Source organism: Dunckerocampus dactyliophorus, chromosome 14 (assembly GCF_027744805.1).
Source record: "Dunckerocampus dactyliophorus isolate RoL2022-P2 chromosome 14, RoL_Ddac_1.1, whole genome shotgun sequence".
Classification (NCBI taxonomy): domain Eukaryota; kingdom Metazoa; phylum Chordata; class Actinopteri; order Syngnathiformes; family Syngnathidae; genus Dunckerocampus; species Dunckerocampus dactyliophorus.
In genome coordinates, this window is record NC_072832.1 from 27627526 (window position 1) to 27654370 (window position 26845).

A 26845-nucleotide genomic window follows, 5' to 3' on the forward strand; every position below is an offset into this window, starting at 1 on the left:
CACAGGATTATATAATAGAATATAGATAAGTATTAGAATATTTTATTATAGTATTATTATTAAGATTATTATTAGTAGTAGTATAAGTAGTCTCCTCATTATCTAAGTTAGCATAAAGTAAGATACTGTATATGGCTCATGTTACATACTCTGGTACAGTAGGTGGCGGTGTGCACCTTAGTAAAGTCATGGTTGCAACCCGCCATTAAACTAGAAGAAGAAGAAGAAGAAGAAGAAGAAGAAGAACTACGACACAATAATGTGACGGCAATGCTTTTTTTCTTTGTTAGTAACGAAGCTGCTGTGATAAACCGTGACCAAAGGACTTGCTTGTAGTAATGGAGTACGGAAAGGAGAGGGTGGTGGCGTTAGTGGACATGGACTGTTTCTACGTGCAAGTGGAGCAGAGATTGAATGCAGCCCTGAAGAATACTCCTTGTGTGGTGGCTCAGTACAAGACCTGGAAAGGAGGAGGGTGAGTTTTTTTTTTTGTTTTTTTTTAACTCTTTGAGTCTTGAAGCCTTAAGTGTCGCCATCCAGAGACGTTCATTGAAAAGGGATGCGCTTTCATTAAGTAAAGCCTTCGCGCTTCCCTACTGGACAGCACTGCTGTCAATCAACGTCTCGCATATGGTACACCACATTGCACGTGTCGTTCGTTCATTTTGCTTCATTTAAAAACTGCTGCCTTCCTCCAATTTGCAGCCGAACAAGCCTCACATTTACAATATGACTCAAAAGTCTTGTCTTGTGTCAGCATCATAGCCGTGAGCTACGAGGCCAGGGCCCACGGGGTCACCAGAAACATGTGGGTGGATGACGCCAAGAAGCTGTGCCCGGATCTCCAGGTGGCGAGGGTGCGCGAGTCTCACGGCAAGGCGGACCTGACCCAGTGAGTGATGGCCACGCTGTGATGTGTGATGCCGTAGGAGCCAAACCTAAACGCGTCCGTTGGGTCCAGCTACAGGGAGGCCAGCGTGGAGGTGATCCAAGTCATGTCTCGCTTTGCCGTGATCGAGCGGGCCAGCATTGACGAGGCCTACATGGACTTGACTGCGGCGGTCCAGCAGCGGCTTAAGGAGATGCCAGACAAACAAATAGAGGCTCATCTGCTGAGGACCACTTACATACAGGGTTATCCTGAAGGACAGGAAGCAGCTGATGAGGACGCTGTTTTGGATAAAGGTATGTGTGGTCATCCTACCAAAATATTCATCAGTGTTAGCATCTTCACTCAAGAACAAATGCATGCAGTTAGAACAAATGCATGTTTCCTCCACAGAGAAGCAGAGGTCAACAGGTGTCCATCAGTGGTTGGCATCCATGCCCGTGCACAACTCTGCAGAGCTCCAGCTCACCGTGGGGGCCCTCATCGTGGAGGAAATGAGGGCTGCTGTGGAGCAACACACAAGCTTCCGATGTTCAGCTGGCATCTCACACAACAAAGTAAGAACAACGCTTTGGTCCACATGTACACACGTCTTGTTATAAAAACTACGGGTCTCTGTTGACGTTATTTCATTCTTATTCATTGCAGAATAAAAAATACTGTATGATTAACATTCCATTTATAAGTAGTAGGCTGGTCATGGCTTTTATTTACATTAAAAAGATATATATATATATATACACTGCTCAAAAAAATGAGAGGGACACTTGGAAAACACATCAGATCTAAACTGGGGGAAAAATGACGTTGAATATGTTTCCTGATAACAAGTGGGTGATGTATTAGTAACAAAATGATGCCACATCATTTGATAGAAATGAAAATGATCACCCTATAGAGGGGGGAAATCAAAGACACCCCAAAAATGAAAGTGAAAAAATGATGCAGCACACTGGTCCATTTAGCTAAAATGTCATTGTAGCAACTCAAAATGATTCTCAGTAGTTTGTGTGGCCCCCACGTGCTTGTACGCATGCCTGACCACGTGGGGGCATGCTCCTAATGAGACTACGGATGGTGTCCTGGGGGATCTCCTCCCAGATCTGGACCAGGGCATCACTGCGGTACCTGGACGCATGGAGGAGATTCCAGGAGACAGGTAGTTACTCCAGGAGAGCTGGACAGGGCCGTAGAAGGTCCTTCAACCCTCAGCAGGATCGGTATCTGCTCCTTTGTGCAAGGAGGAACAGGATGAGCACTGCCAGAGCCCTACAAAATGACCTCCAGCAGGCCACTGGTGTGAATGTTTCTGACCAAACAATCAGAAACAGGCTCCATGAGGGTGGCCTGAGGGCCCGACGTCCTGTAGTGGGCCCTGTGCTCCCTGCCCAGCACCGTAGAGCTCCATTGGCATTTGCCATAGACCACCAGAATTGGCAACTACACCACTGGTGCCCTGTGCTCTTCCCTGATGAGAGCAAGTTCAACCTGAGCACATGCGACAGACGTGAAAGAGTCTGGAGATGCCGTGGAGAACGTTATGCTGCCTGAACATCATTCAGCATGACCGCTTTGGTGGTGGGTCAGTGATGGTCTGGGGAGGCATATCCCTGGAAGGACGCACAGACCTCTACAGGTTAGATAACGGCACCCTGACTGCTATTAGGGATCGGGATGAAATCCTTGGACCCATTGTCAGAACCTACGCTGGTGCAGTGGGACCTGGGTTCCTCCTGGTCCACGACAATGCCCGACCTCATGTGGCTAGTGTATGCAGGTAGTTCCTTGAGGATGAAGGAATTGATACCATTGACTGGCCCCCACGTTCACCTGACCTAAACCCAATAGAACACCTCTGGGACATTATGTTTAGGTCCATCCGGCGCCGCCAGGTTGCTCCTCAGACTGTCCAGGAGCTCATTGATGCCCTGGTCCAGATCTGGGAGGAGATCCCCCAGAACACCATCCGTAGTCTCATTAGGAGCATGCCCCCACGTGGTCAGGCATGCGTACAAGCACGTGGGGGCCACACAAACTACTGAGAATCATTTTGAGTTGCTACAATGACATTTTAGCTAAATGGACCAGTGTGCTGCATCATTTTTTCACTTTCATTTTTGGGGTGTCTTTGATTTCCCTCCTCAATAGGGTGATCATTTTCATTTCTATCAAATGATGTGGCATCATTTTGTTACTAATACATCACCCACTTATTATCAGGAAACATATTCAACATCATTTTCCCCCAGTTTAGATCTGATGTGTTTTCCAAGTGTCCCTCTCATTTTTTTGAGCAGTATATATACATACACACACACACACACACATATATATATACACACACACACACACACACACACACACACACACACACACACACACACACTTAGGGGGTAAAAAATAAAACAAATAAAATATATAATACACATTTTTATGTTTGAATACATTTTATTTTATATATGTGTGTACAACATAGCATATATTTAATTTTATTTTTATATTACATTAAAGCTATTTTTTCACACTTTGGGGTTAAAAAAATAAATACAGCTAATAAAATATATATTTTTAAAAGTCTATTCACATTTTTATAATTTTTTAATACATTTTGATTCACATTTAAAAAGTCTGTACCACTGGTAACTACTGTTACCATACTGTTACCACTAGCTAGTAGCATTTTAGCCAATCAAAAGTCTCAAGTAGGCGTGTCACGATAACAAATTCTGCCGGTCGATCATTGTGCTAGAAATCATTGTCTATTGGATATTATCGGCAACATTTTGTAGACCGTTATGGCATGAAATGTGTGCCATGTAAGCGTGCTGAGTGGTTGCATTTCTTTTGCAATGTAGCGAGCGACACTGAGCACGTGTGACAGGCCTAGTCGGAAGAAAGTAAGTAGTGGAAAAGGCGCTGAGTGTTACAATTGAATGTAAAATGATGGCATCAATAAAGAAAAGTGGATAATGTTATGATATTCATATTAGTTCTATTGCATGTTATGTTTCCTTCCTGCAGGTGTTGGCTAAGCTGGCGTGCGGCTTGAACAAACCAAACCGCCAGACGATATTGCCACTAGAGTCGGTGCCAGAACTTTTCCGCACCTTGCCCATCAGCAAGATGTGAGTATCTTCACCCCAAATCTGACACCCTTGCTTGTCATTCACACGTCTGCCTTTTGACACGGATTGATCGACGCCAGACGCAACCTGGGAGGGAAACTGGGGGCGTCCATTACGGAAACCCTGCAAGCGGAGAACATGGGGGATCTGACCCGCTTCTCTCAGGCCCAACTGGGGCAGCACTTTGGAGAGAAAACGGGGTAAGTAAGGACCCGCACCACCTCCAGCGCTCTCTGCCGTTGTGATTTGTGAGGACGGAATGTTGCGTTTCACAGCCAGTGGCTGTATGATCTTTGTCGGGGGGTGGAGTTTGAGGCGGTGAAACCGAGGCAGCTCCCCAAGTCTATTGGCTGCAGTAAGAACTTCCCTGGGAAAACATCGCTAGCTACCAAAGAGCAGGTCCTTGCTCATCTGTTATACAAGTATGTGTGGGTGTACCTAATGTGTTGTCCTAATGTGAAGTGTACCTCTGCTCAGGTCCGGTATTGGCTCCATCAGCTGGCTCTGGAGCTGCAGGAGCGGCTCACCAAGGACAGAGAAGCGGTGAGGAGAAAAAAAAACATGTTTCATGACTGAACTGCAGAGAGCGTCAGGCATCCATGAGGCGCATACCAGTCATATGTTATTATTGGTTGTCGCACCTCTGCAACGTGTCCTTCATGATTACGCTTTCTACCTGGCAGAACGGCAGAGTAGCTAAGTTGCTAACGGTGGGGGTCCGTCAGCTGGGCGACAAGAGACCCAGCTCCTTCTCCCGTTGCTGCGCTTTGGTCCGCTACGACGCCGCCAAGCTGTCGGCGGACAGCTTGGCCATCATCAAGAGCCTCAACGCCGCAGGAAACCAGCAGGCAACGTGGTACGTACATTCCGTGACATCACCGAGAACATTTAACGCTAACTTCGTGTACTGCCAACTCATGACTTGCATGGTTATTTTATACAAACAGCCGGAACATCATTAACATTTCATAGGAGTCACTTACCGCTGGTGAATATGCTGCTATGTGTTTTAATATGACATATTGTTTATTACCTTGGCTGTATGTGCATTTCATAAGTAAATACATCGCATTTCATTGCAATCAAGTCAAGTCAAAAAAGGTAAACACATTTCTGATGATATTCAACATTCCATTTGTCGCTCATGTAATAACTAAAGTAAGAAATAATACCTTATTCCACATGTTATTAACCAGCCATCACTTTCTATGCTGCTCGTCCTCACTGGCATCACGGGGACGTTTTATTGAATTTTATTCAATTTTAGATTTCATTGGCTGCATATTTAATTGCTCACACACACAAGAATTCATATGAAATAATAAATCAAATGTAATCATAAATAAGTCATTATATTCCTAAATGGGTCATGAAGTCTTATTTTTGATGACATATATACTATATACTATATGTGAATGATCCATGACACATGTGCTATATATGTGAATGATCATGACACATGTGCTATATATGTGAATGATCATGACACATGTGCTATATATGTGAATGATCATGACACATGTGCAGTATATGTGAATGATCATGACACATGTGCTATATATGTGAATGATCATGACACATGTGCAGTATATGTGAATGATCATGACACACGTGCTATATATGTGAATGATCATGACACGTGCTATATATGTGAATGATCATGACACATGTGCTATATATGTGAATGATCATGACACATGTGCTATATATGTGAATGATCATGACACGTGCTACATATGTGAATGATCATGACACATGTGCTATATATGTGAATGATCATGACACATGTGCTATATATGTGAATGATCATGACACGTGCTACATATGTGAATGATCATGACACATGTGCTATATATGTGAATGATCATGACACATGTGCTATATATGTGAATGATCATGACACGTGCTATATATGTGAATGATCATGACACATGTGCTATATATGTGAATGATCATGACACATGTGCTATATATGTGAATGATCATGACACATGTGCTATATATGTGAATGATCATGACACGTGTGCTATATATGTGCACAAACAGCGGTGAAAAACCTTGGATACTCCTCTGTTACGGAGCGTGAACGGAAGCTAGCGGGGTCTGCTTAGTTTAGCTATGTGTGCTCGACTCAGGCTGCATAAATGCAGTATTTTCACAGTATAGTACATTTTCTTTGTTGCGTTTCGTTGCTTTGATGCACACTGACGACGTGCGGGTTCTGAGTGAAAAAAGACGAGAGGCACGTTTGTTCTCGCACCCGGTGTGTATCAACCGTCAATTGCCATTCGCAACACACACAAAATAAGAGCGGTTTGTCACATTTGTCTAATTGTGTAAAGAAAATAAGGGTGTCATTATAATATCTTGCATTAATAACGCGATTGGAATGACATCTGTGACTCTCTGCCTTGTCACAAGCACGGCCGTTACAGTCTGTTGAAGACTTCGTAGCAATGTGTGCTGAGGCTGACACCCCGTTAGAAAGGTTAGCTAAGATGCATCCATTTCTCAATGACTGCACTAAATGGACCAATGATGTGTTGCATCAAGAAATGTAAGGATTTGTCCATTTTATTCACTAACCCAAATAGCATGCACCCTATGCTGGTAGAATAAATGGAAAAGGTAAAAAACTAAATTCTAAAAAATTAAAACTGAGAAAAGGAATTTGGGGAAAAAACTAAAAAGGGATTACATAAGGCCCTTGGAGAGTTTGTTAAAAAAAAAAAAAAAAAAAGTCATATATTCTAAATCACACCACAAATTGATCTATAATCATGTCAAATGATTAGTCCTACCCGAAAAGTACTAGCATTGTTATCTTTGTTGTTTATGTTATCTTTTATTGGATTAGGGAGCTGACTCAGAGGTTTGTTCCAAAAGACAAACAAACAAACATGCTGTGGAATAAAAAAGCACGTTCAGCAATACTTTGCAGAGCTGTTTTCATAACCACATTCAATTCCACAAATCCATGTTTGTAACAAAAGCTTATTAAAAAAAAAAGGATCGGGATCAATCAATCAATCAAGACTATAAAAACAAATTGCATAGGATCAGAAGCCAAAAAATGTGGACTGGAACATTCGTACTCATCAGGCACCTGAAACGCCAACCCCGCAGTGCTTGACAAGTGAAAAAGGTTTGCCAGAGACCTCCGTGGCGTCACACCGGCTGCTCAGAGCGTGTACCCGAATACGATGCACCTTGCTGGGCCACTGCAGGTGGCTCCTCCCCCTCTATACTCAGGTTCTCCTGATAGTAGTGATGTCATCATATTTCATTAGGACTAATCCTAATTTGTTCCAGTCCTCCTTACCTCCACGTGTGAACCAACTACAGCTTTTAAAAAGTAGATTGGTACCATATTGGTGTTGGGAAGCAGAGGGTTATGGGCATTGGCATGGAGATGTGGTGCATGTCTAGTATTAATTGTTATTTTAATGATGTTCCCAGGGCCCCACCCCTCACCCTGCTGCACCTCTCTGCCAGCAAGTTCAGCGATGCCCCTTCAGCAGCAGGGGGCGGCATCGCTGGCTTCCTCAGCTCTGACGTCTCAGCCACTCAAAACCTTTCCTCCAGCATGCGGACCTCCTCGACTCAATCCACACACAAACACCCCAGCACCATCCAGTCTTTCTTTCCAAAGAAGGCCAGACAAAAGGAGAAAGAAGGAGAGGGGGAGACTCCATCAATGCCTCAACCATCATCATCAACTGCTTGCGTTGCGTCTTCTCGTCCTCGCTCTGACATTTCCTCTTTTTTCCACAACAAACACGCTGACAGATGTTTGAAGGAGTCCAACCTTGAAAAGCAAGAAGATGCCCAAGCAGAGGTTCCACGGCCGTCTCCATGTGATGTTCCAGGAGAAGACTGCAGCGAGGACCTGCTGAAGTGTGATCTCTGTGGTCAGGTGGTGCCGGTGTGGGACATGCCCGAACACAACGACTATCACGTTGCCTTGGACTTGCACAACTCCTTCTCTTCTCCATCCTCTTCCTCTCCGGCACAGTCCTCTCGGGGGAAAACAAAACCCAAAGGCCCAGCAGGACCTCTTCCCAAAAGACAGCGCTCGCAAGCTGCAACTGCTGGAACTCTGGACGCTTTTTTCCAAAGGAACTGATCTTTTTATGTTTTAAAATACAAATAAAAATACTTCCTTTGTGTCCCAATGAGGTTTGTTTTAATGTCTGGGACTTCTGCTGTAATACCACAACACGCCAGCAGATGCTGCTATAAAGCGCTACAACACTTTCACCACAAGACTGTAGGACATTCAATAGCCTATTTTTTCTACTTAAGTAAACTTTTTCAGCTTTTTTAAAAATGGACTTTAGTTTGTTTCTCATTAGCTTTTTTTATGCTGTATTTTTGGTTTAAAACTGTATGCGATTAAAATAGTCTCAAAATTCTGACTTTCATTAATTACAACTTTTATCTCCTATTATTTGGACTTTATTTTTTTTTAATTACTGTATTTCACTTCATTCCTAATTGCTGGGTTTCGCGTGACGTCACATCCGGTTGTCCCGCCTCAGAGAGATGAGTGGAGGGGCCAGACATGTATTTGTAACTACAAATCGTGTCAAATCAAAGCAAAAATACCGCATAGATGCGATATTCTAGCATGCGGAAATGGTTCGTATGTGTGTTTGGGAAAACGTTATTACTAAGCTAGTCCATCAGAACGGGAAAAAGTTTAGGAAATGCCGAGAAGCCACCTTTTTGGGCGTTTGCTAACCAGCTGCGGCTCTCGTGGAGTGGACGCGAGTAAACACGCTCTGGTTGACAGTGAGCGAGCAACAACAAGCACAATGTATGCTAAAATCAAAGCTAAAACGACATTGGAACCTGGAAGAACGTCCAGCGATGCTCCACGGTGGGCCTGGAAGTGAGCCTCGCTAGCTTGTGCTTTCCCGCGGCGTCCACTCACCGGAACTGCCTCTAGGTGACGTGGTCGTGATGTGAGGCCATCCATACTTCCGACACCATTCTCAAATCAAAATATCGATACTTGCGTTATTTAATCTCAAACAGAGCCACGTGGGTATTGTGAATAAAGTTTTAATTCTTATAGTAGTTCTTAATAATTCATCATTTACTTTAATGATTTTATTATTTTTATTGTTTTTTCCCCAATTGTATAAAATCCAATTTTCACATATTTTATATGATTTTGTCATCTTTTTTCCTCTTGTTGCATATTAGCTTGGCTATGTTCTACCTCGCTACCTCAATATACTGGTAAATGGTAAATGTACTTTAATTTTTATTCATAATTTAATCAATAAATTAAGTCTTGTAAGCTTTATGCTATGATATGAAATACACAACTTTAAAAAATTTACCCGATACGAATTTGCACAAAGTCTTGATATCGGATTGCTATTGCCGATACCACCCCGAATTTTGACAATGTATCTGATTGGAAACAAAAATCAGTGGTATCGCACATCACTATCACGTGGTTGAAACCTACCAATAGTTTAAAAGGCCTAAATTTAGCAAACTACACACAAAACAGCATTAATGTGCACAGACAATACATGGAATAGCAAGTATTTTGTGTATATAAATACGGCAAATATATAAATATTTTTTAAGTTAAATTCACTTTATGATTGCGTGGGGCTTGCATCATTTTTTTTTGGGGGGGGGGGATTATTAAAATAAGAAGTGACATCTAGAGAGATAAAAGCTTCTAATTATTTATTTACTGTACATGACAACAATTGGATCTGTACATAAATACTTCACACGTGATTCTATGGGAGAGGCGTGTGGGGCAGGGAGGTCTAATAAAGCTATAAAAGGTTTTTAAAATCTAAAAAAACAACAACAAAAAATCTCCTGAGATGCATGAAAATCAAGTGAAAGCTGATATACAGTACACGTCAATGCTAGATGATATAAACCAGGCGTAGAATATGCGCTTCAAACAATACAAGAGTGGCACTTGTGTAGCAAAGCTAACATGCAGTCATGATGATGATGATAATAAAAATAATAATAATAATAAGGCCAAGCAGCAGTCAGTTTGGTACAGATGATAGTTTGGAAAAGTAGCACCAGCTTGAAGAGTTGCAGTTTCCTGCATCGTTGTTTTGGAAGGCACTTCCATCAGGCACTGTGTGCACAAGAGTGTGTGTGTGTGTGTGTGTGTGTGCACGTGTGTGCATGAGACATCATTAAGGTGAAGAAGGAGCCTGCAGTGAGTACCTCTTAGATGTCCAATGCTAGCAAGCTTCGTATCAGCCTGGTGTACCAAAACCTGAAAATCATCCTGCACTGATGGTTGGTGAGTTGGTTGGTGAGGTGCTTGCAATGACGCCGTGTCGTGTTGAGGCACGCCGTGTGAACCTAAACAAGCTTCGTGCGTGCGACAAAGGTCGACGAGGCGGCACAAAGTGGGCGGAGGTGTAAAGTGAAGCCACTTTGTTGAGAAATGTGCGGCCAATGTGAGGTCAGGATGTAAACTTCGGAGTATCTTGACGCCATACAAAGTCCAGACTGGCCTTTTGGTGGAAGCTTGTTCATAAAAACCTGGGACGGGTGTTCATCCACTTCATCTAGACGTCTTCTTCCTCGCACGGGTCTGGGTGGTACTGAGCGATGGACTCCAGCTTGGTGACGTGTCCGATCCCTTTGGTCACCCCCTCCCTGAAGAGCACCTTGGCCCCCACCTTCAGGTACTCTGGGTGCTTGATGAACTTGAACTGAACCACGGCTTTCTCCCCCGTCCTCAGCTCCTCCTGTCATACCATGCTAGCGTTAGCATCACCTCTCAATACAGTATGTATACCAGGGGTCACCAACGTGGTGCTCGCGGGCACCAGGTAGCTCCCCATGAGCACAAGCATATTCGCTTTGTTTGGATTAAAAGAAGCTCTGAAAATAAATGTTACAAAAATGAGTAGCTCTTGGCCATTTTCATTTTGTAAAAGTAGCTCTCACAAGGACAAACCTTGGTGACCCCTGATCTATACACTTCAAGGAGGCAGGCTTCGCTACACAACTGAAAATGAAGCCCAGAGCTCTGTTGACTATCCGTCAGTCAGCTACTGGCGTGTGAGTTTTTCGTCATAGACAAACCTAGCATGATGTTGCTCTAATGTTAGCACTTTAGCACGCTACGTATGTCCTCCTGTCCCACTCCTTGTTGCAGGGGTGTCCGAACATTTTACAGCGGGGGCCACATAGTGAAAAATCAAAGGATGCAACTTTGCCACTTTGGTATTTTTGCCCATTTTTGCTGTTTTTTTTTAACTCATTCAATCCCAGTCATTTTTCAAAAGACAACCCCTTCAGTGCCGCTCTTTTCAGACCATTTGGACTGATCTTTCAAGGTACACACAATACTGTGTTCTATGGCTAAATAAACATGGAAGCTACCAAAATATAGTTTGTTTCTACCTTTTTCCGTTCTTCAGCATTCAGCAGTAGAACTTAGGGAAGTTTCAGGAAAATATCAGTTCCCAACTACAAAACCAGCTTTATAACTTTCACTTCGACACAATTCTTTTTGCTTTTGTGACAGCTTAAATATCTAAACAACTATATCACAACATAAGCACAAAAAGGGCTGTTTTTACATCAAAATAGCAATTTATTTATAAATACACCATGAACTATTTACAATTTTCACCTTTGGAACAAAACGCGGTGTGTGCACGCGTGTGCGCGCGTGCGTGCGCATGCGTTAAAATTCCTATCAAATGCATTTCTGCCACCTCATTGCCGTTTTTATGGCTTAAAACGACTCTGAAAGTGACAGCCATTAGTGTGCAGTTGCGTCATCGCGCAAAAAAAGCCACAAAAGACGTATAAATAGTGTTCATAGAATAGAAGTATACAAGGTACAACGAGATTAAAAATGTATAAATACGCCTTTGGTACTGAATGAGTTAAATGTTCCGTATATTTCAACTTTCTTCTTCAATAATCTTCAGATATTCTGACTTAGTGTTGCCATAGTTTGTAAATGGCCCCCGAGTCACACTTTAGACACCCCTGCCTTCATGTTACATTACTATGTCTATTATCAATGCCATGTTAGGTTGTTAGGCGTGATATCAAGCATCTATTATCAATGCCATGTTAGGTTGTTAGATGTGATATCAAGCATCTATTATCAATGCCATGTTAGGTTGTTAAGTGTGATATCAAGCATCTATTATCAATGCCATGTTAGGTTGTTAGATGTGATATCAAGCATCTATTATCAATGTCATGTTAGGTTGTTAAGTGTGATATCAAGCATCTATTATCAATGCCATGTTAGGTTGTTAGGTGTGATATCAAGCATCTATTATCAATGCCATGTTAGGTTGTTAGGCGTGATATCAAGCATCTATTATCAATGCCATGTTAGGTTGTTAGATGTGATATCAAGCATCTATTATCAATGCCATGTTAGGTTGTTAGGTGTGATATCAAGCATCTATTATCAATGCCATGTTAGGTTGTTAGATGTGATATCAAGCATCTATTATCAATGCCATGTTAGGTTGTTAGATGTGATATCAAGCATCTATTATCAATGCCATGTTAGGTTGTTAGATGTGATATCAAGCATCTATTATCAATGCCATGTTAGGTTGTTAGATGTGATATCAAGCATCTATTATCAATGCCATGTTAGGTTGTTAGGTGTGATATCAAGCATCTATTATCAATGTCATGTTAGGTTGTTAGGTGTGATATCAAGCATCTATATCAATGCCATGTTAGGTTGTTAGGTGTGATATCAAGCATCTATATCAATGTCATGTTAGGTTGTTAGGTGTGATATCAAGCATCTATTATCAATGCCATGTTAGGTTGTTAGGCGTGATATCAAGCATCTATTATCAATGCCATGTTAGGTTGTTAGGTGTGATATCAAGCATCTATTATCAATGCCATGTTAGGTTGTTAGGTGTGATATCAAGCATCTATTATCAATGCCATGTTAGGTTGTTAGGTGTGATATCAAGCATCTATTATCAATGCCATGTTAGGTTGTTAGGTGTGATATCAAGCATCTATTATCAATGCCATGTTAGGTTGTTAAGTGTGATATCAAGCATCTATTATCAATGCCATGTTAGGTTGTTAGGTGTGATATCAAGCATCTATTATCAATGCCATGTTAGGTTGTTAGGTGTGATATCAAGCATCTATTATCAATGCCATGTTAGGTTGTTAGGTGTGATATCAAGCATCTATTATCAATGCCATGTTAGGTTGTTAGGTGTGATATCAAGCATCTATTATCAATGCCATGTTAGGTTGTTAGGTGTGATATCAAGCATCTATTATCAATGCCATGTTAGGTTGTTAGGTGTGATATCAAGCATCTATTATCAATGCCATGTTAGGTTGTTAGGTGTGATATCAAGCATCTATTATCAATGCCATGTTAGGTTGTTAAGTGTGATATCAAGCATCTATTATCAATGCCATGTTAGGTTGTTAGGTGTGATATCAAGCATCTATTATCAATGCCATGTTAGGTTGTTAGGTGTGATATCAAGCATCTATTATCAATGCCATGTTAGGTTGTTAGGTGTGATATCAAGCATCTATTATCAATGCCATGTTAGGTTGTTAGGTGTGATATCAAGCATCTATTATCAATGCCATGTTAGGTTGTTAGGTGTGATATCAAGCATCTATTATCAATGCCATGTTAGGTTGTTAGGTGTGATATCAAGCATCTATTATCAATGCCATGTTAGGTTGTTAGGTGTGATATCAAGCATCTATTATCAATGCCATGTTAGGTTGTTAGGTGTGATATCAAGCATCTATTATCAATGCCATGTTAGGTTGTTAGATGTGATATCAAGCATCTATTATCAATGTCATGTTAGGTTGTTAGATGTGATATCAAGCATCTATTATCAATGTCATGTTAGGTTGTTAGGCGTGATATCAAGCATCTATTATCAATGTCATGTTAGGTTGTTAGGTGTGATAACAAGCATCTATTATCAATGTCATGTTAGGTTGTTAGATGTGATAACAAGCATCTATTATCAATGCCATGTTAGGTTGTTAGGTGTGATAACAAGCATCTATTATCAATGCCATGTTAGGTTGTTAGATGTGATAACAAGCATCTATTATCAATGCCATGTTAGGTTGTTAGGTGTGATATCAAGCATCTATTATCAATGCCATGTTAGGTTGTTAGATGTGATATCAAGCATCTATTATCAATGCCATGTTAGGTTGTTAGGTGTGATATCAAGCATCTATTATCAATGCCATGTTAGGTTGTTAGATGTGATATCAAGCATCTATTATCAATGCCATGTTAGGTTGTTAGGTGTGATATCAAGCATCTATTATCAATGTCATGTTAGGTTGTTAAGTGTGATATCAAGCATCTATTATCAATGCCATGTTAGGTTGTTAGGTGTGATATCAAGCATCTATTATCAATGCCATGTTAGGTTGTTAGGTGTGATATCAAGCATCTATTATCAATGTCATGTTAGGTTGTTAAGTGTGATATCAAGCATCTATTATCAATGCCATGTTAGGTTGTTAGGTGTGATATCAAGCATCTATTATCAATGTCATGTTAGGTTGTTAGATGTGATATCAAGCATCTATTATCAATGCCATGTTCGGTTGTTAGGTGTGATATCAAGCATCTATTATCAATGTCATATTAGGTTGTTAGATGTGATATCAAGCATCTATTATCAATGTCATGTTAGGTTGTTAGGTGTGATATCAAGCATCTATTATCAATGTCATGTTAGGTTGTTAGATGTGATATCAAGCATCTATTATCAATGCCATGTTAGGTTGTTAGGTGTGATATCAAGCATCTATTATCAATGCCATGTTAGGTTGTTAGATGTGATATCAAGCATCTATATCAATGCCATGTTAGGTTGTTAGGTGTGATATCAAGCATCTATTATCAATGTCATGTTAGGTTGTTAGATGTGATATCAAGCATCTATTATCAATGTCATGTTAGGTTGTTAGGTGTGATATCAAGCATCTATTATCAATGCCATGTTAGGTTGTTAAGTGTGATATCAAGCATCTATTATCAATGCCATGTTAGGTTGTTAGGTGTGATATCAAGCATCTATTATCAATGCCAAGTTAGGTTGTTAGATGTGATATCAAGCATCTATTATCAATGTCATGTTAGGTTGTTAGATGTGATATCAAGCATCTATTATCAATGTCATGTTAGGTTGTTAAGTGTGATATCAAGCATCTATTATCAATGTCATGTTAGGTTGTTAAGTGTGATATCAAGCATCTATTATCAATGTCATGTTAGGTTGTTAAGTGTGATATCAAGCATCTATTATCAATGTCATGTTAGGTTGTTAGGTGTGATATCAAGCATCTATTATCAATGCCATGTTAGGTTGTTAGGTGTGATATCAAGCATCTATTATCAATGCCATGTTAGGTTGTTAGGTGTGATATCAAGCATCTATTATCAATGCCATGTTAGGTTGTTAGATGTGATATCAAGCATCTATTATCAATGTCATGTTAGGTTGTTAGGTGTGATATCAAGCATCTATTATCAATGCCATGTTAGGTTGTTAGATGTGATATCAAGCATCTATTATCAATGCCATGTTAGGTTGTTAGATGTGATATCAAGCATCTATTATCAATGCCATGTTAGGTTGTTAGGCGTGATATCAAGCATCTATTATCAATGCCATGTTAGGTTGTTAGGCGTGATATCAAGCATCTATTATCAATGTCATGTTAGGTTGTTAGGCGTGATAACAAGCATCTATTATCAATGTCATGTTAGGTTGTTAGATGTGATATCAAGCATCTATTATCAATGCCATGTTAGGTTGTTAGGTGTGATATCAAGCATCTATTATCAATGCCATGTTAGGTTGTTAGGTGTGATATCAAGCATCTATTATCAATGTCATGTTAGGTTGTTAGATGTGATATCAATCATCTATTATCAATGCCATGTTCGGTTGTTAGGTGTGATATCAAGCATCTATTATCAATGCCATGTTAGGTTGTTAGATGTGATATCAAGCATCTATTATCAATGCCATGTTAGGTTGTTAGGTGTGATATCAAGCATCTATTATCAATGCCATGTTAGGTTGTTAGATGTGATATCAATCATCTATTATCAATGTCATGTTAGGTTGTTAGGTGTGATATCAAGCATCTATTATCAATGCCATGTTAGGTTGTTAGGTGTGATATCAAGCATCTATTATCAATGCCATGTTAGGTTGTTAGGTGTGATATCAAGCATCTATTATCAATGCCATGTTAGGTTGTTAGGTGTGATATCAAGCATCTATTATCAATGCCATGTTAGGTTGTTAGGTGTGATATCAAGCATCTATTATCAATGCCATGTTAGGTTGTTAGGTGTGATATCAAGCATCTATTATCAATGCCATGTTAGGTTGTTAGGTGTGATATCAAGCATCTATTATCAATGTCATGTTAGGTTGTTAGGTGTGATATCAAGCATCTATATCAATGCCATGTTAGGTTGTTAGGTGTGATATCAAGCATCTATTATCAATGTCATGTTAGGTTGTTAGATGTGATATCAAGCATCTATTATCAATGTCATGTTAGGTTGTTAGGTGTGATATCAAGCATCTATTATCAATGTCATGTTAGGTTGTTAGGTGTGATATCAATCATCTATTATCCATAAATGTGGGCTTAAAACGCTCACCTTGCCGTAGATTGCTTCCACGGTTGCCGTCTGCCTCACGTTTCTGATGTGCACGGTCACCTGGAAGCCCCTACGGAAGGTCTTGGAGTGGAAGAGCAGCACAATCTCGGCTTCGAATATCCAGCAGATGGTGGGATTCATCTCCGGGCTCACCATCACCATTCCCTGGCACATGACATCCTTTTAGCTGCGCGGTGTGAAGATAAGACACGAGCCGAGTCGCACCTTTCTGAGTAACGTTCGGTCAAAGTCGCCCAGCGCCAGCGTGGCAGCCTGGCCGGCCCGCAGGACCCTGCAAGCCGAGCGGTTCCTCTGGATGCTCCCCACGCTCAGCTTGTGGAAGTGGCCAGAATCTGTGGGCCCGACGACGAGACGGTCTCCTTCACGGCAAATTCCACTTAAGAAAAAACACTTTTTTAGATCGCATCACCGCAGGGAGATTGGAGACTTTTGTTTTTTAACACGGACCTATACAAAGTACCGCCCACCACAGTCCCCACTTCTGGCACCGTGTAGATCTCATCCACCTGCAACTCAACAATCAATCAACCTCACGTCTTCACTGGTATTCATCCGCTCTCACCTGGAACTCAGTCAGCTGCTGCATGAGCTCCTCCTGCTCCTTGCTGTTGCTGAGAGGTGGAATGATGTTGAAGAAGACCTTGAGAAGGTCCAGGTTCTCTCCAGACACGCTGGACACGGTGAAGACGGGTGTGATGCTGCCAGGCAGAGCAGCAGAATATTCAGTTTATTTGATGGAGTATACTTTATGGATACTTTCTTTTCCCTCTGCTTTGAAGAAGACTTGTTGATGGGAAGAGGGAAAATATTCCATTCCTAATGCGTGTTATATGTTATCATACTTGGGCGACTGGGCAAACTGCTGCGCTGCTGTCACGGCGTCGTCCGTGTTGGCGATAACCATGGGCACCTTGTTGCAGCCCGGCTGCTTTAGAACCCGCTCCAGCTGACGAACGGTGCGCTCCACGGTGCCCCGCGTGCACAGGTCCACTTTGCTGATGACGATGAAGATGGGCACCTTCAGGGCCATGGCGAAGCCTAGGTGCTCCCACGTCGTGCCGACTAAAAAAACACACACAAGCGCAGAAATGTAAACCAAACAATTAACGTGCAGCTGCAGCACGTGTCAGAGTGGTCTCCACTGAAGGTATGGGTTGGGAAACCCACTTCTGACACCCTGCACAACTTCAATTGTCTCAGATGGAGGTGTGGGTTCGAATCCCACTTCTGACAACAACTTTTGACAATGCACTACAACCAGTCAAACTCCCAACACTTCTTGTTAGTGCTCAACAAAATGATGAATCCCACTTCTGATACCATGTACAGTAGACAGGCAAAATGACCTGGGAACTCATCTATAAAAATATGCTTGAAATTCTGACTAAATGTCTGCGTACAGCACAAACCCAAAATGCGCGTAAGGACAAAAGCATTCAGAGTTATGAAAAGTAACGTACGGACATGTTCACACAATTTGTGGTTTATAGAATCCACCTTGAGAAGGGGTAGGTGTCCTTCAATCAAAAGTACATGTTAGGATGGCCGAGCAGTCTAAGGCGCTGCGTTCAGGTCACAGTCTCCCTTGGAGGTGTGGGTTTGAATCCCACTTCTGACAACAACATTATGACACTGCACTACATCTATAATCAAACCACAACAGTGCCGAAAAGTTGCTTATGCTGTTTTCCACGCACAGTATATGATCTATAAAAGCACAACCTGGCGTGAGAATGTGCGAACCGCTGCGGCATATAGACGGACAACATGACCTGACCGGTATTCATGCTGATGACAAATACCAGAATTTATAGAATCCACCTTGAGAAGAGGGAGGTGTCCTTCCACTCCGCCTGGAAGGCATGAATCAGGGATTTGTTTTTCATGTCAGGATGGCCGAGCGGTCTAAGGCACTGTGTTCAGGTCGCAGTCTCCTCTGGAGGCGTGGGTTCGAATCCCACTTCTGACAGCACTTTTCCAGGTAGAATCCCAGAAAGATGCCCAGCAGGCATTATTCCAACCCCACTTCTGACAACAGTTTCTTTTGGTACTCTCTGGTGTAAATCAACACTGGCGTTTAATTTCGTGACGGAAGCAGGATCTTTTTAAAGACACCCAATCAGTGCATTAACCTAAGGGATTAACATTTTTCTGTGTGTGGTTAAAAACTTGATGTGAAAGCAAACAATCCAGTCAAACCAGCCTCACATTCCATTCTTAAACATTCCATGCTGCTGACTTATAGGACCTAAACATGTTTCAAAAGTGGCTTTATTCAGCACAATGCCTGCCTCTCCTTAACTCATGACATCATCACCCAGCTAACATGCTTCATCCTTTTGCAAAGGAACGTGCAACCATGTCAACTTTCTGCTGGTTATGTAACCTGGAGGGGGGGCACATTCTTCACCCCATTTCAACTCTATTTTTGGTAGAGACTCCTTCACAGCAACACATACGGCAAATAAGCAAGCAAGCTACAGTATGTCAACGACCTGCTACACTATTAAGAGTTTGTTTACGGTTAGGAATGGAATATTTTCCACGCAGCTTTAGACAAAGTGTCACAATGTGCTTATCTACCAGAGAGTGGAAAGTTAGCTAGGAATATGTTACAATAGGATTAAGACACCCCACTAGTTTGGCAGTAAAAACAGTGATGATCCCAGCGGACGACCTCATATGCAGCTGTAAGAAACGCCAGCACGGAAACGGAGCGTCCAGCTGACCCCTAGCTGGTATTTTTAGAGCTGTCTGGTTGGTTACGTAAGATCATGTGTCAGCTTCCTCACATTCGAAGCTGCTACAGCCAGTTAGGGTCTGCAAATTGAGGCCAAACTTTAAAGAAATGGGAATGGCAGGTCAGACAAAGTACACTATTAGCTGCCAACAAACATTTCTAGTTCATCAATCATTGAATCGAGTCAGCCTTTTCGTCAGCAGCAGCTGCAAAGTGAATGGCAGAGAACTCCACAGCTGATAAGAGGCACATGGGGGGCACATGACTCACATGACTCACGATGCACAATATTGCCCTTCACATCAGGATGGCCGAGCGGTCTAAGGCGCTGCGTTCAGGTCGCAGTCTCCCCTGGAGGCGTGGGTTCGAATCCCACTTCTGACAGAGTTTGTTTTGGTACGCTGGTGTAAATCAACACTGGCTTGTAATTGAAATTAGCGAAGCAGATCATATAAAACACCCAATCAGAGCAGCAACCTAAGGAATTAACATTACCAGGCGTGGGTTTAAATCCCACTTCTGACAACACATTTTTAGGTAGAATGGTTGTCATTGACAAGCATTATTTGTTTATTCTTGTTTTAAAGTCGTAATGTGAGGAACACAACAAAATAAAGTTGTCCATTTTAGGAAAATTAGGTTGGGAAAATGGTCCATAATACTATGGCAATAAATTCAAAATATAATGGAAATAAAGTCAGAATGACTAGATGAAGAAAATATATGAAGATTATTTAAAAAGAAAATTTAAATATATAGAACTTTTTTTTAAAAGTAAAAACAAGAGCATAGCACTCCCAACACTTTTTGCTGAGGGGGTTGTTCTTTTTTTAAAGTTGGAATATTCTGAGAAACAAACAAAACAAAATAGATTTGTATTTTTGTAGGGAAAATAGGTTGGGCAAAAGTTATAAAAACAAGTTATAAAAAATGCCAAAAATGAAAAATCAGCAGTGATTATGCAAGAATAAAGTCACAACATTAAGATATTTTTTTATTTTTAATATAACAAGAAAGACTAATTTTCATCATATATATGGAACTTTATAACCCAGTCTAGGGTGTACCCCGCCTCTCAGCCCAAGTCAGCTGGGATAGGCTCCAGCATACCCACCACCCGAGTGAGGATACAATAGTATCCTAGTGAGGATACATTAGGACCCAGTGAGGATAGGATACACAGTACAACCATACTGCGTGACATGTTGTCTTTCGGCCCAACACTGTCACACAAGGACATGTACCAATGTCAGGATGGCCGAGCGGTCTAAGGTGCTGCGTTCAGGTCGCAGTCTCCTCTGGAGGCGTGGGTTCGAATCCCACTTCTGACAACACTTTTCCAGGTAGAAAGAATCATTACCATTGACAAGCAACCAGGTTGAGTACCCAAAAAGATGCCCAGCATGCATTGTTTTCCACAGCGAGCTCTGGAGACCCAACATGGACCTTTGGTTACTTTCAAAGGGGGTCCTTAAACCCCCATTCATGTCAGAAGGTGACCAGAGCCTCTGTAATGGGGTTGTGATGTATGTGATGTATATTTTTCACTGATGTTCTACCTCATGTTCTACCTCAGACCCTTAGCCCTCATGTCAAGCTGAAGCAAACATGAGCTTCTGGGGAAGAGTTAGTTTTAGCCAGTTTTGGGCACCCCGGGTCCCATGTTGACCCAAGCGTGGGCGCCCCATAGCGTCTGGAGTCGTGTGATGACAACATTAAACGCAGCCACAATTTGTGACAAAAAGCCAAAAGCTTTGTTATTTAACATTGTCCATCTGTCTGTTATAGGCTGTTTACATTTGGGAGGGATCACATGACTGCCCCGGGCGGAGTTACGTCCCCGTACGACACCTGGAAATTGTACAAAAATGGCCCACAAATACACATTTTCAGACATGTCAGAGTCCCTGTGTCGTTTTGGCACGGGGTCAGACTTTTTAGTGTGCATCATCATGACAGACACGCCTACAAAACCTTTGTGTCGTTAGGTGAAGGTGTTTCAAGAATGAAGTCAAAACATTAAGAAAAAAAATAGCATAAAGTTGAAATAGTGAAAAAAAAGCAGTTTTTTTTCCAATGCTGTGATGTCACTAAACGACTATTATGAGGATAAATAGCGTCATTTTAGTACCATAGAGTTGAAATATTAAAGAAAAATACATTCTTTTTGTTAAAGTCCTAATATTATGAGAAACATTTTTTTTTAAGTTGTAATTTTTAGGAAAATTTGGTTGAGAAAATGTTATATTATGGCTACAAAGTCAAAATATTATGGAAACAAAATCATCATTGCATCCTTTCATTTCCACTATGTGGCCCTGGCTGGAAAGTTTGGGACACCCGTGGGGTTTACAGCGGAAGAAAATGTCAGGACACTCACCAATGCCAGTGTTGGCACTGACAACGAGCATGGCAAAATCAGGGCAGTAGCTGGTGAGGCCAAAGATGGTGGTCTTCAGGTATTTGTGGTGACCCGCAAGGTCCATGAACGTGATCATTTTTGAGGCGCTTTCACAGATTTCCTCTGCTGTTCGAGACTCGCTGTAGTTCACAACCTTAGGAAAGCCAAAACGAGACTGTTGCTTAAAACTTTCATTGTGTGGTGTGTTGTGTATGCATTAGCGGCTAATTGCAAAAACACACATGACCTAATGGAGAGTGCCTTGGCACTTTCAGTACTTGCCGCTATCTTGCTAGGTGCTAGCATGCTAACTGTTAGCATGGTAGCATCTTGGCTAATTTACTCATGTCTGAAACGGATAAATACACACCTGGCATGATGCAGAGACACTATAGAACTGCCTTGGCACTTTCGGCATTTAGTGCTATCTTGCTAGCTGTAAGCATGCTAAAAGTTAGCATTTTAGTTATTTTGCTAATGTTCAATTGCAAATTCATACTATGCCACTGCCTTGGACCTAGCCGTGCTAAGTTATTTTTCTTGGTGGTAGTATGATAACTGTTAGCATTTTAACTAATCTACACCGGTCTAATTGCATATACATACATGTCATGATGTAGGAACATTGTAGAACTGTGTTGGCACTTTCCGTTCTTTGTGCTAGGTGCTAGCATGCTAACAGTTAGCATGTTAGCTAATTTACACATATTTAAATACATGCATGTCATGATGTCGTTAGATCGTGTTATCTTGTTAATTGCTAGCAAGCTAACAGCTAGCCTTTTAGCTAATTTACCCATGTATAAATGCAAATACAAACATGTCACGATGTAGAGACACTATAGAACCGCCTTGGCTCTTTCTGTAGTTTCGGTGCTATCTTGCTAGGTGCTAGCATGCTAACTGTTAGCATGTTAGCATTTTTGCTACTTTATTGACGTACGTAACATAACATAGGGACACTTAGAAATGCATTGGCACATTCGCTGCTCAGCATGCTAAGAATTGTTACCATGGTCAAATTGTAACTATTGTACTCATGTCAAAATGCTTTGTAGGCTTTTAAATGCCTTAGGTTGCGAGGTGTGGTGCGCAATAGAAAACAAATATTTTTTTACTCACCTCTCCTTTACTGTTGAATCCCAGGATCTCAAAGCTGATGCTAGACGTCCGCCCAGACTGGATCTCATGGAGATGTCTGAAGAGGTTGAGTCTCGCTCTTCCCCGTCCATTATCCAGCTCGCCTTGCGTCAACACACCCAGCAGGGTGGACTTGCCCGAGTCCACGTTACCGAGCACGGCAACTCTCAAGTCCAGAAACTGCATGATGTTGAATTTCATATTAAAATGACAAACCAATGTAAAAATCCTCGTTTGTACATGGCTGCCTCGCTAACCTGCTGGTCATCCGGCACCTTCCGAATTAAGACTTCGGCGATGGTGAGCGGCTGATCGACGTCGTAGTCCACCTCGGAGTGTCTCAGGATGGTCATGTCAGCCCCGACTCTGCAAATCACAAACATAAAAGTGTTGCATTTAGTTTTGATGCATCAATAAGTGCTTACTTGTGTACTACGTCCATGAATTGAAGGAAACATTAGGGAAGCGTCTTACTTCTCCGCCATCTTGTGGAGGGTCGTCAGCGACGCCCTCATGTCCTCCTCGGACAGTCCCACCAACATACCGTTATCCTCCACCCCAATCTGATAGACGGCTTCGCCGCGACCCTCCTGGAGCCGCCATTTCATCTGCGTGACCAGGTGCTCGAAGCGGCTTGGCGTGGGGTCCACTAGCTTCAGCTAATTGGGGAGGCGGGGAGGATCATACAAGTCAGTGGAGTACTTAGCACGTCTTCAAGAGGACCTAAAATATCTATCTGATTCATTTTTAATTTATAGTTATTATTTAAAATATGATTTCAATGGGACTATCTTAAACTGATTCAACGGCGCCACTTCTGGTGGCTGCCAAGTACTGCACTCTGTCTTGCCTCAACTGCTTTAAGACGCGACTAATCGCCAATCCATCACACCATCGACTAAATAGGTATCTGTCAATTAAGCGATGTTTATGCCCATCCCGCATATCTTTTTTTTTAAAAACACAGTCCAACGTTTGTTTGCAAAGGGCGTCAACTGGAATCCCACTTGTGACAAATGTACGTAAAGTCGTTCATTTGTGAGAAAAAAGTTATCACATTACGAGAATAAAAATCATGAATTATCGAGAGAAAAGTTTCTTGAGGAAAAAGGCATAAGTTTCTGTAAAAAAAGTAGTAACTTTAGAGAAAAAAGTTTTAAGTTTACGAGAAAAAAGTCATAATATTACAAGAATAAAAATCATAAATTTACAACAAAAAATACATAAATTTCAGAGTAAAAAAGTCATAAGTTTATGAAAAAAACGTCCTAAGTTTATAAAAAAAGTAGTAAATTTAGGAGAAAAAAGGCGCAAGTTTGCAAGAAAAATTTTTACCTTAATCATACATTTGCGAGAAAAAAGTTATAACATTACAAGAATAAAAATCATAAATTTCTGAGAAAAAAGTCACAAGTTTATGAAAAAAAGTAGTAAATTTAGGAGAAAAAAAAGCGTACGTTTGCAAGAAAAAAATTTACGTAAAATTGTACATTTCCGAGAAAAAAGTCATACATTTGCGAGAAAAAGAAAAGTCATATTACGAGAATAAAAATCATAAACTTAACGAGAGAAAAGTCATGAGTTTATGAAAAAAAAGTTGTAAATTTAGGAGAAAAAAAGTTGTAAGTTTGTGAGAAAAAAAAGTCGTAATATTACATGAAAAAAATCATAAAATTACAAGAAAAAAACAATTTCAGAGTAAAAAAGTTGTAAGTTTCTGAAAAAAAGCAGTACATTTAGGAGAAAAAGTCGTAAATTTATGAGAAAAATGGCGTAAGTTGGCAAAAAAAAATTATGTAAAATCGTACATTTGCGAGAAAAAAGTTATAACATTACGAGAATAAAAATCAAAAAGTCATAAGTTTATGAAAAAAAGATGGAATTTAGGAGAAAAAAGTTTGCGAAAAAAAGTTGTAAATTAGCTTAATTAGCTTCAAGTTGTAAAATAGCTTTGTAAGCCTAACATGAATGACAGCAGAAAAGGCGAATGCCGCAGCCACAGTGTGGGAATACTTCGGTTTTAAACAAGGTGAGCGCATGAACACCGACAACCGTCACTGACATTTTTCTCAACTGGGAAAAAAAAAACTACCAACGGAGGTGCCTCGGGCGGTGGCGCCTTCGTCCCGACAGCTTGCTGAGGTGAGGTGTTTGGTCGACAATGTAAATATAAACAAAACAGTGCAAAAGGGTGCACGCTCACAGACAGCGCGACTCGCTACATTGCAAAAACAAAAACATACATACAGGCAACGTCTGTGTCAAGCTAATGTGGCTCAAACAGGTACACTACACTTGAGTACCATCTAGTGGCTCGAATGTGAATTACACCTCTCATGACAATAATTGATGAAAAAAATGCTAAAAAATAATATCAATTATCGACGTTAATTTGTAGCACAATTATCAACCAGCAAAATGTGTTGTCGTGAACATATTGATGAAATAAACCGCCCATTAAGTTGTGTCGTGCTTACCTTGTACTCGATATTACCCTCTTCAGCCTACAGAAGATGATGAAAGACAAAGAGTCAGATAATAACAACACCGATACAAAACAAAACAAAAAAGGTCTTTGTTTAATCAACACAAAGGACACCGGAAGAGGCAAAAAGTTCGCTGAACAAGCTGGTAAATAAGCAAATACAGACGACCCATATGAGTATGTCTGTATTAACTGTAATAAGCTAACTGGCTTAGCATGGGAGCTACAATGTACTTCCACTTTGCTGCAGTAAGAAATGCGTAACTAGCTTATCGTGTAACAACAACCTAGCGCATATTTGAGCAATATTATTAGCACTTTTAAGGACACGCCCCTTTTTATATACTGTATTTACAAACACAGCTGATGTTGTTGCTATCTAGCAAGTCACACCTTTAAATTGAGAGCTGTAAAGCCTGTGGACATTTAAAAAGCCACTCTAGCGATACACTGAATAGCTGTGCTCTTCTTGGGTCACTTTTTTAAACTTTACGTTAGCAACAAGCTACACGTTGCTATGTTTGTGGATCGCTATTGTTTGGTCAGCTAACAAATAAAATAGGATACAGTATGCTACTCAGTAATACACGATTTATAAGATCATACTTTAGCTATTAAATCCATTTACTTCACTTATATGGAGGCTTTTGGCTGTAACCAGCGTCTATTATCCCATTCTTGTCGGCGCTACAAGTATTTGGCAAGCTTACCTCCGGAGGTAGAAAAGGGGTGTTATTGCTTGGTTTGGAGCTTGGTTTAAAGTGTCGACCACTCGATTTCTTCTTCTTCTTCGCAGATGCTCTTTTGGGGACAAATTCGCAACCATTCCCGGACTTTACTTCACTTGGAGATCCACAATCGTGTCCATTTTCTGAGGCAAAAAACCCTGAAACCAGCGCATCCATAAGCTACTTGAATGGACCAGAGACGGTGGAAGGATGCGTTCAAGGACCGGGTTAAGTAAAGTTGTCTGGCTTGATTAACTATATAATTCCGTGTAGTTGTGCAGGTGTTTGTATTTGTCAGCCCCCCCGACCCCTACCTAATGTAAACACACACTCCAAAGCCTCCAAAATAACAATAACGGAGGCACTGGTGACGGTGGCTTTGAGTTTTCGGGGGCTACACGTCACACTGTGAAACGTCACATAGGCGAAGGGTTACAATGCCGGGGTAGCCCAAGGAAGCGGTTCACATGTTCAAAGTGGGGTTACAAAGCCGTAAGCGCCGCCCGTCCGTGCTACTCATTAAATCATAGCGTGCGCGCACGACGGTTTGCAGAGCTTTGCGTCAGCCGACGCGGAAGTCAATGTTTGACACTAAGACTGACGAAAGTTTTCA

The 26845-nt window shown here is 41.2% G+C and overlaps 2 protein-coding genes and 3 non-coding genes across 6 annotated transcripts; 4 read left to right on the forward strand and 1 right to left on the reverse strand.

Moving 5' to 3' along the window:
* Window positions 1–205: 205 nt before the first annotated feature.
* Window positions 206–8807, forward strand: polh (polymerase (DNA directed), eta). Of its 2 annotated transcripts, XM_054799652.1 has the most exons (11): window positions 206–475; window positions 758–892; window positions 962–1185; window positions 1283–1446; window positions 3745–3786; window positions 3911–4014; window positions 4095–4214; window positions 4290–4413; window positions 4492–4557; window positions 4698–4870; window positions 7474–8807. In XM_054799652.1, the coding sequence occupies exons 1-11, from the start codon at window positions 339–341 to the stop codon at window positions 8138–8140; spliced, it is 1956 nt and encodes a 651-aa protein (XP_054655627.1). In that variant the 5' UTR covers window positions 206–338; the 3' UTR covers window positions 8141–8807. The 2 variants fall into 2 exon arrangements, with proteins under 2 accessions (XP_054655627.1, XP_054655628.1); XM_054799653.1 differs by lacking the exon at window positions 3745–3786 and having other exon boundaries at window positions 7474–8805.
* Window positions 8808–9724: 917 nt separating this feature from the next.
* On the reverse strand, window positions 9725–26627 carry gtpbp2a (GTP binding protein 2a). Its single transcript, XM_054799603.1, has 12 exons — window positions 26215–26627; window positions 25497–25523; window positions 23494–23678; window positions 23277–23385; window positions 23002–23199; window positions 21859–22033; window positions 17581–17800; window positions 17301–17436; window positions 17186–17244; window positions 16943–17114; window positions 16718–16882; window positions 9725–10769 (listed from the first exon to the last, which is right to left on the reverse strand). Exons 1-12 carry the CDS (start codon window positions 26407–26409, stop codon window positions 10587–10589), a joined length of 1824 nt encoding a protein of 607 aa, XP_054655578.1. The 5' UTR covers window positions 26410–26627; the 3' UTR covers window positions 9725–10586.
* trnal-cag (transfer RNA leucine (anticodon CAG)) lies at window positions 18625–18707 on the forward strand. Its single transcript has one exon. It is a non-coding gene; the product is annotated as a tRNA-Leu (tRNA).
* Window positions 19780–19862, forward strand: trnal-cag (transfer RNA leucine (anticodon CAG)). The gene has a single exon. It is a non-coding gene; the product is annotated as a tRNA-Leu (tRNA).
* Window positions 20727–20809, forward strand: trnal-cag (transfer RNA leucine (anticodon CAG)). The gene has a single exon. It is a non-coding gene; the product is annotated as a tRNA-Leu (tRNA).
* Window positions 26628–26845: the final 218 nt, after the last annotated feature.

Excerpts from the sequence above, each read along its gene's own strand:
- polh (XM_054799652.1), top strand. The coding sequence starts at position 339 with ATGGAGTACGGAAAGGAGAGGGTGGTGGCGTTAGTGGACATGGACTGT. Across the intron at positions 476-757 it reads AAGACCTGGAAAGGAGGAGG|CATCATAGCCGTGAGCTACG; the intron begins GTGAGTTTTTTT and ends GTCTTGTGTCAG. Across the intron at positions 4,215-4,289 it reads CACTTTGGAGAGAAAACGGG|CCAGTGGCTGTATGATCTTT; the intron begins GTAAGTAAGGAC and ends TGCGTTTCACAG.
- gtpbp2a (XM_054799603.1), bottom strand. The coding sequence starts at position 26,409 with ATGGATGCGCTGGTTTCAGGGTTTTTTGCCTCAGAAAATGGACACGAT. Across the intron at positions 25,524-26,214 it reads CCCCTTTTCTACCTCCGGAG|GCTGAAGAGGGTAATATCGA; the intron begins GTAAGCTTGCCA and ends CATCTTCTGTAG. Across the intron at positions 16,883-16,942 it reads ACCGAACGTTACTCAGAAAG|GGAATGGTGATGGTGAGCCC; the intron begins GTGCGACTCGGC and ends GTCATGTGCCAG.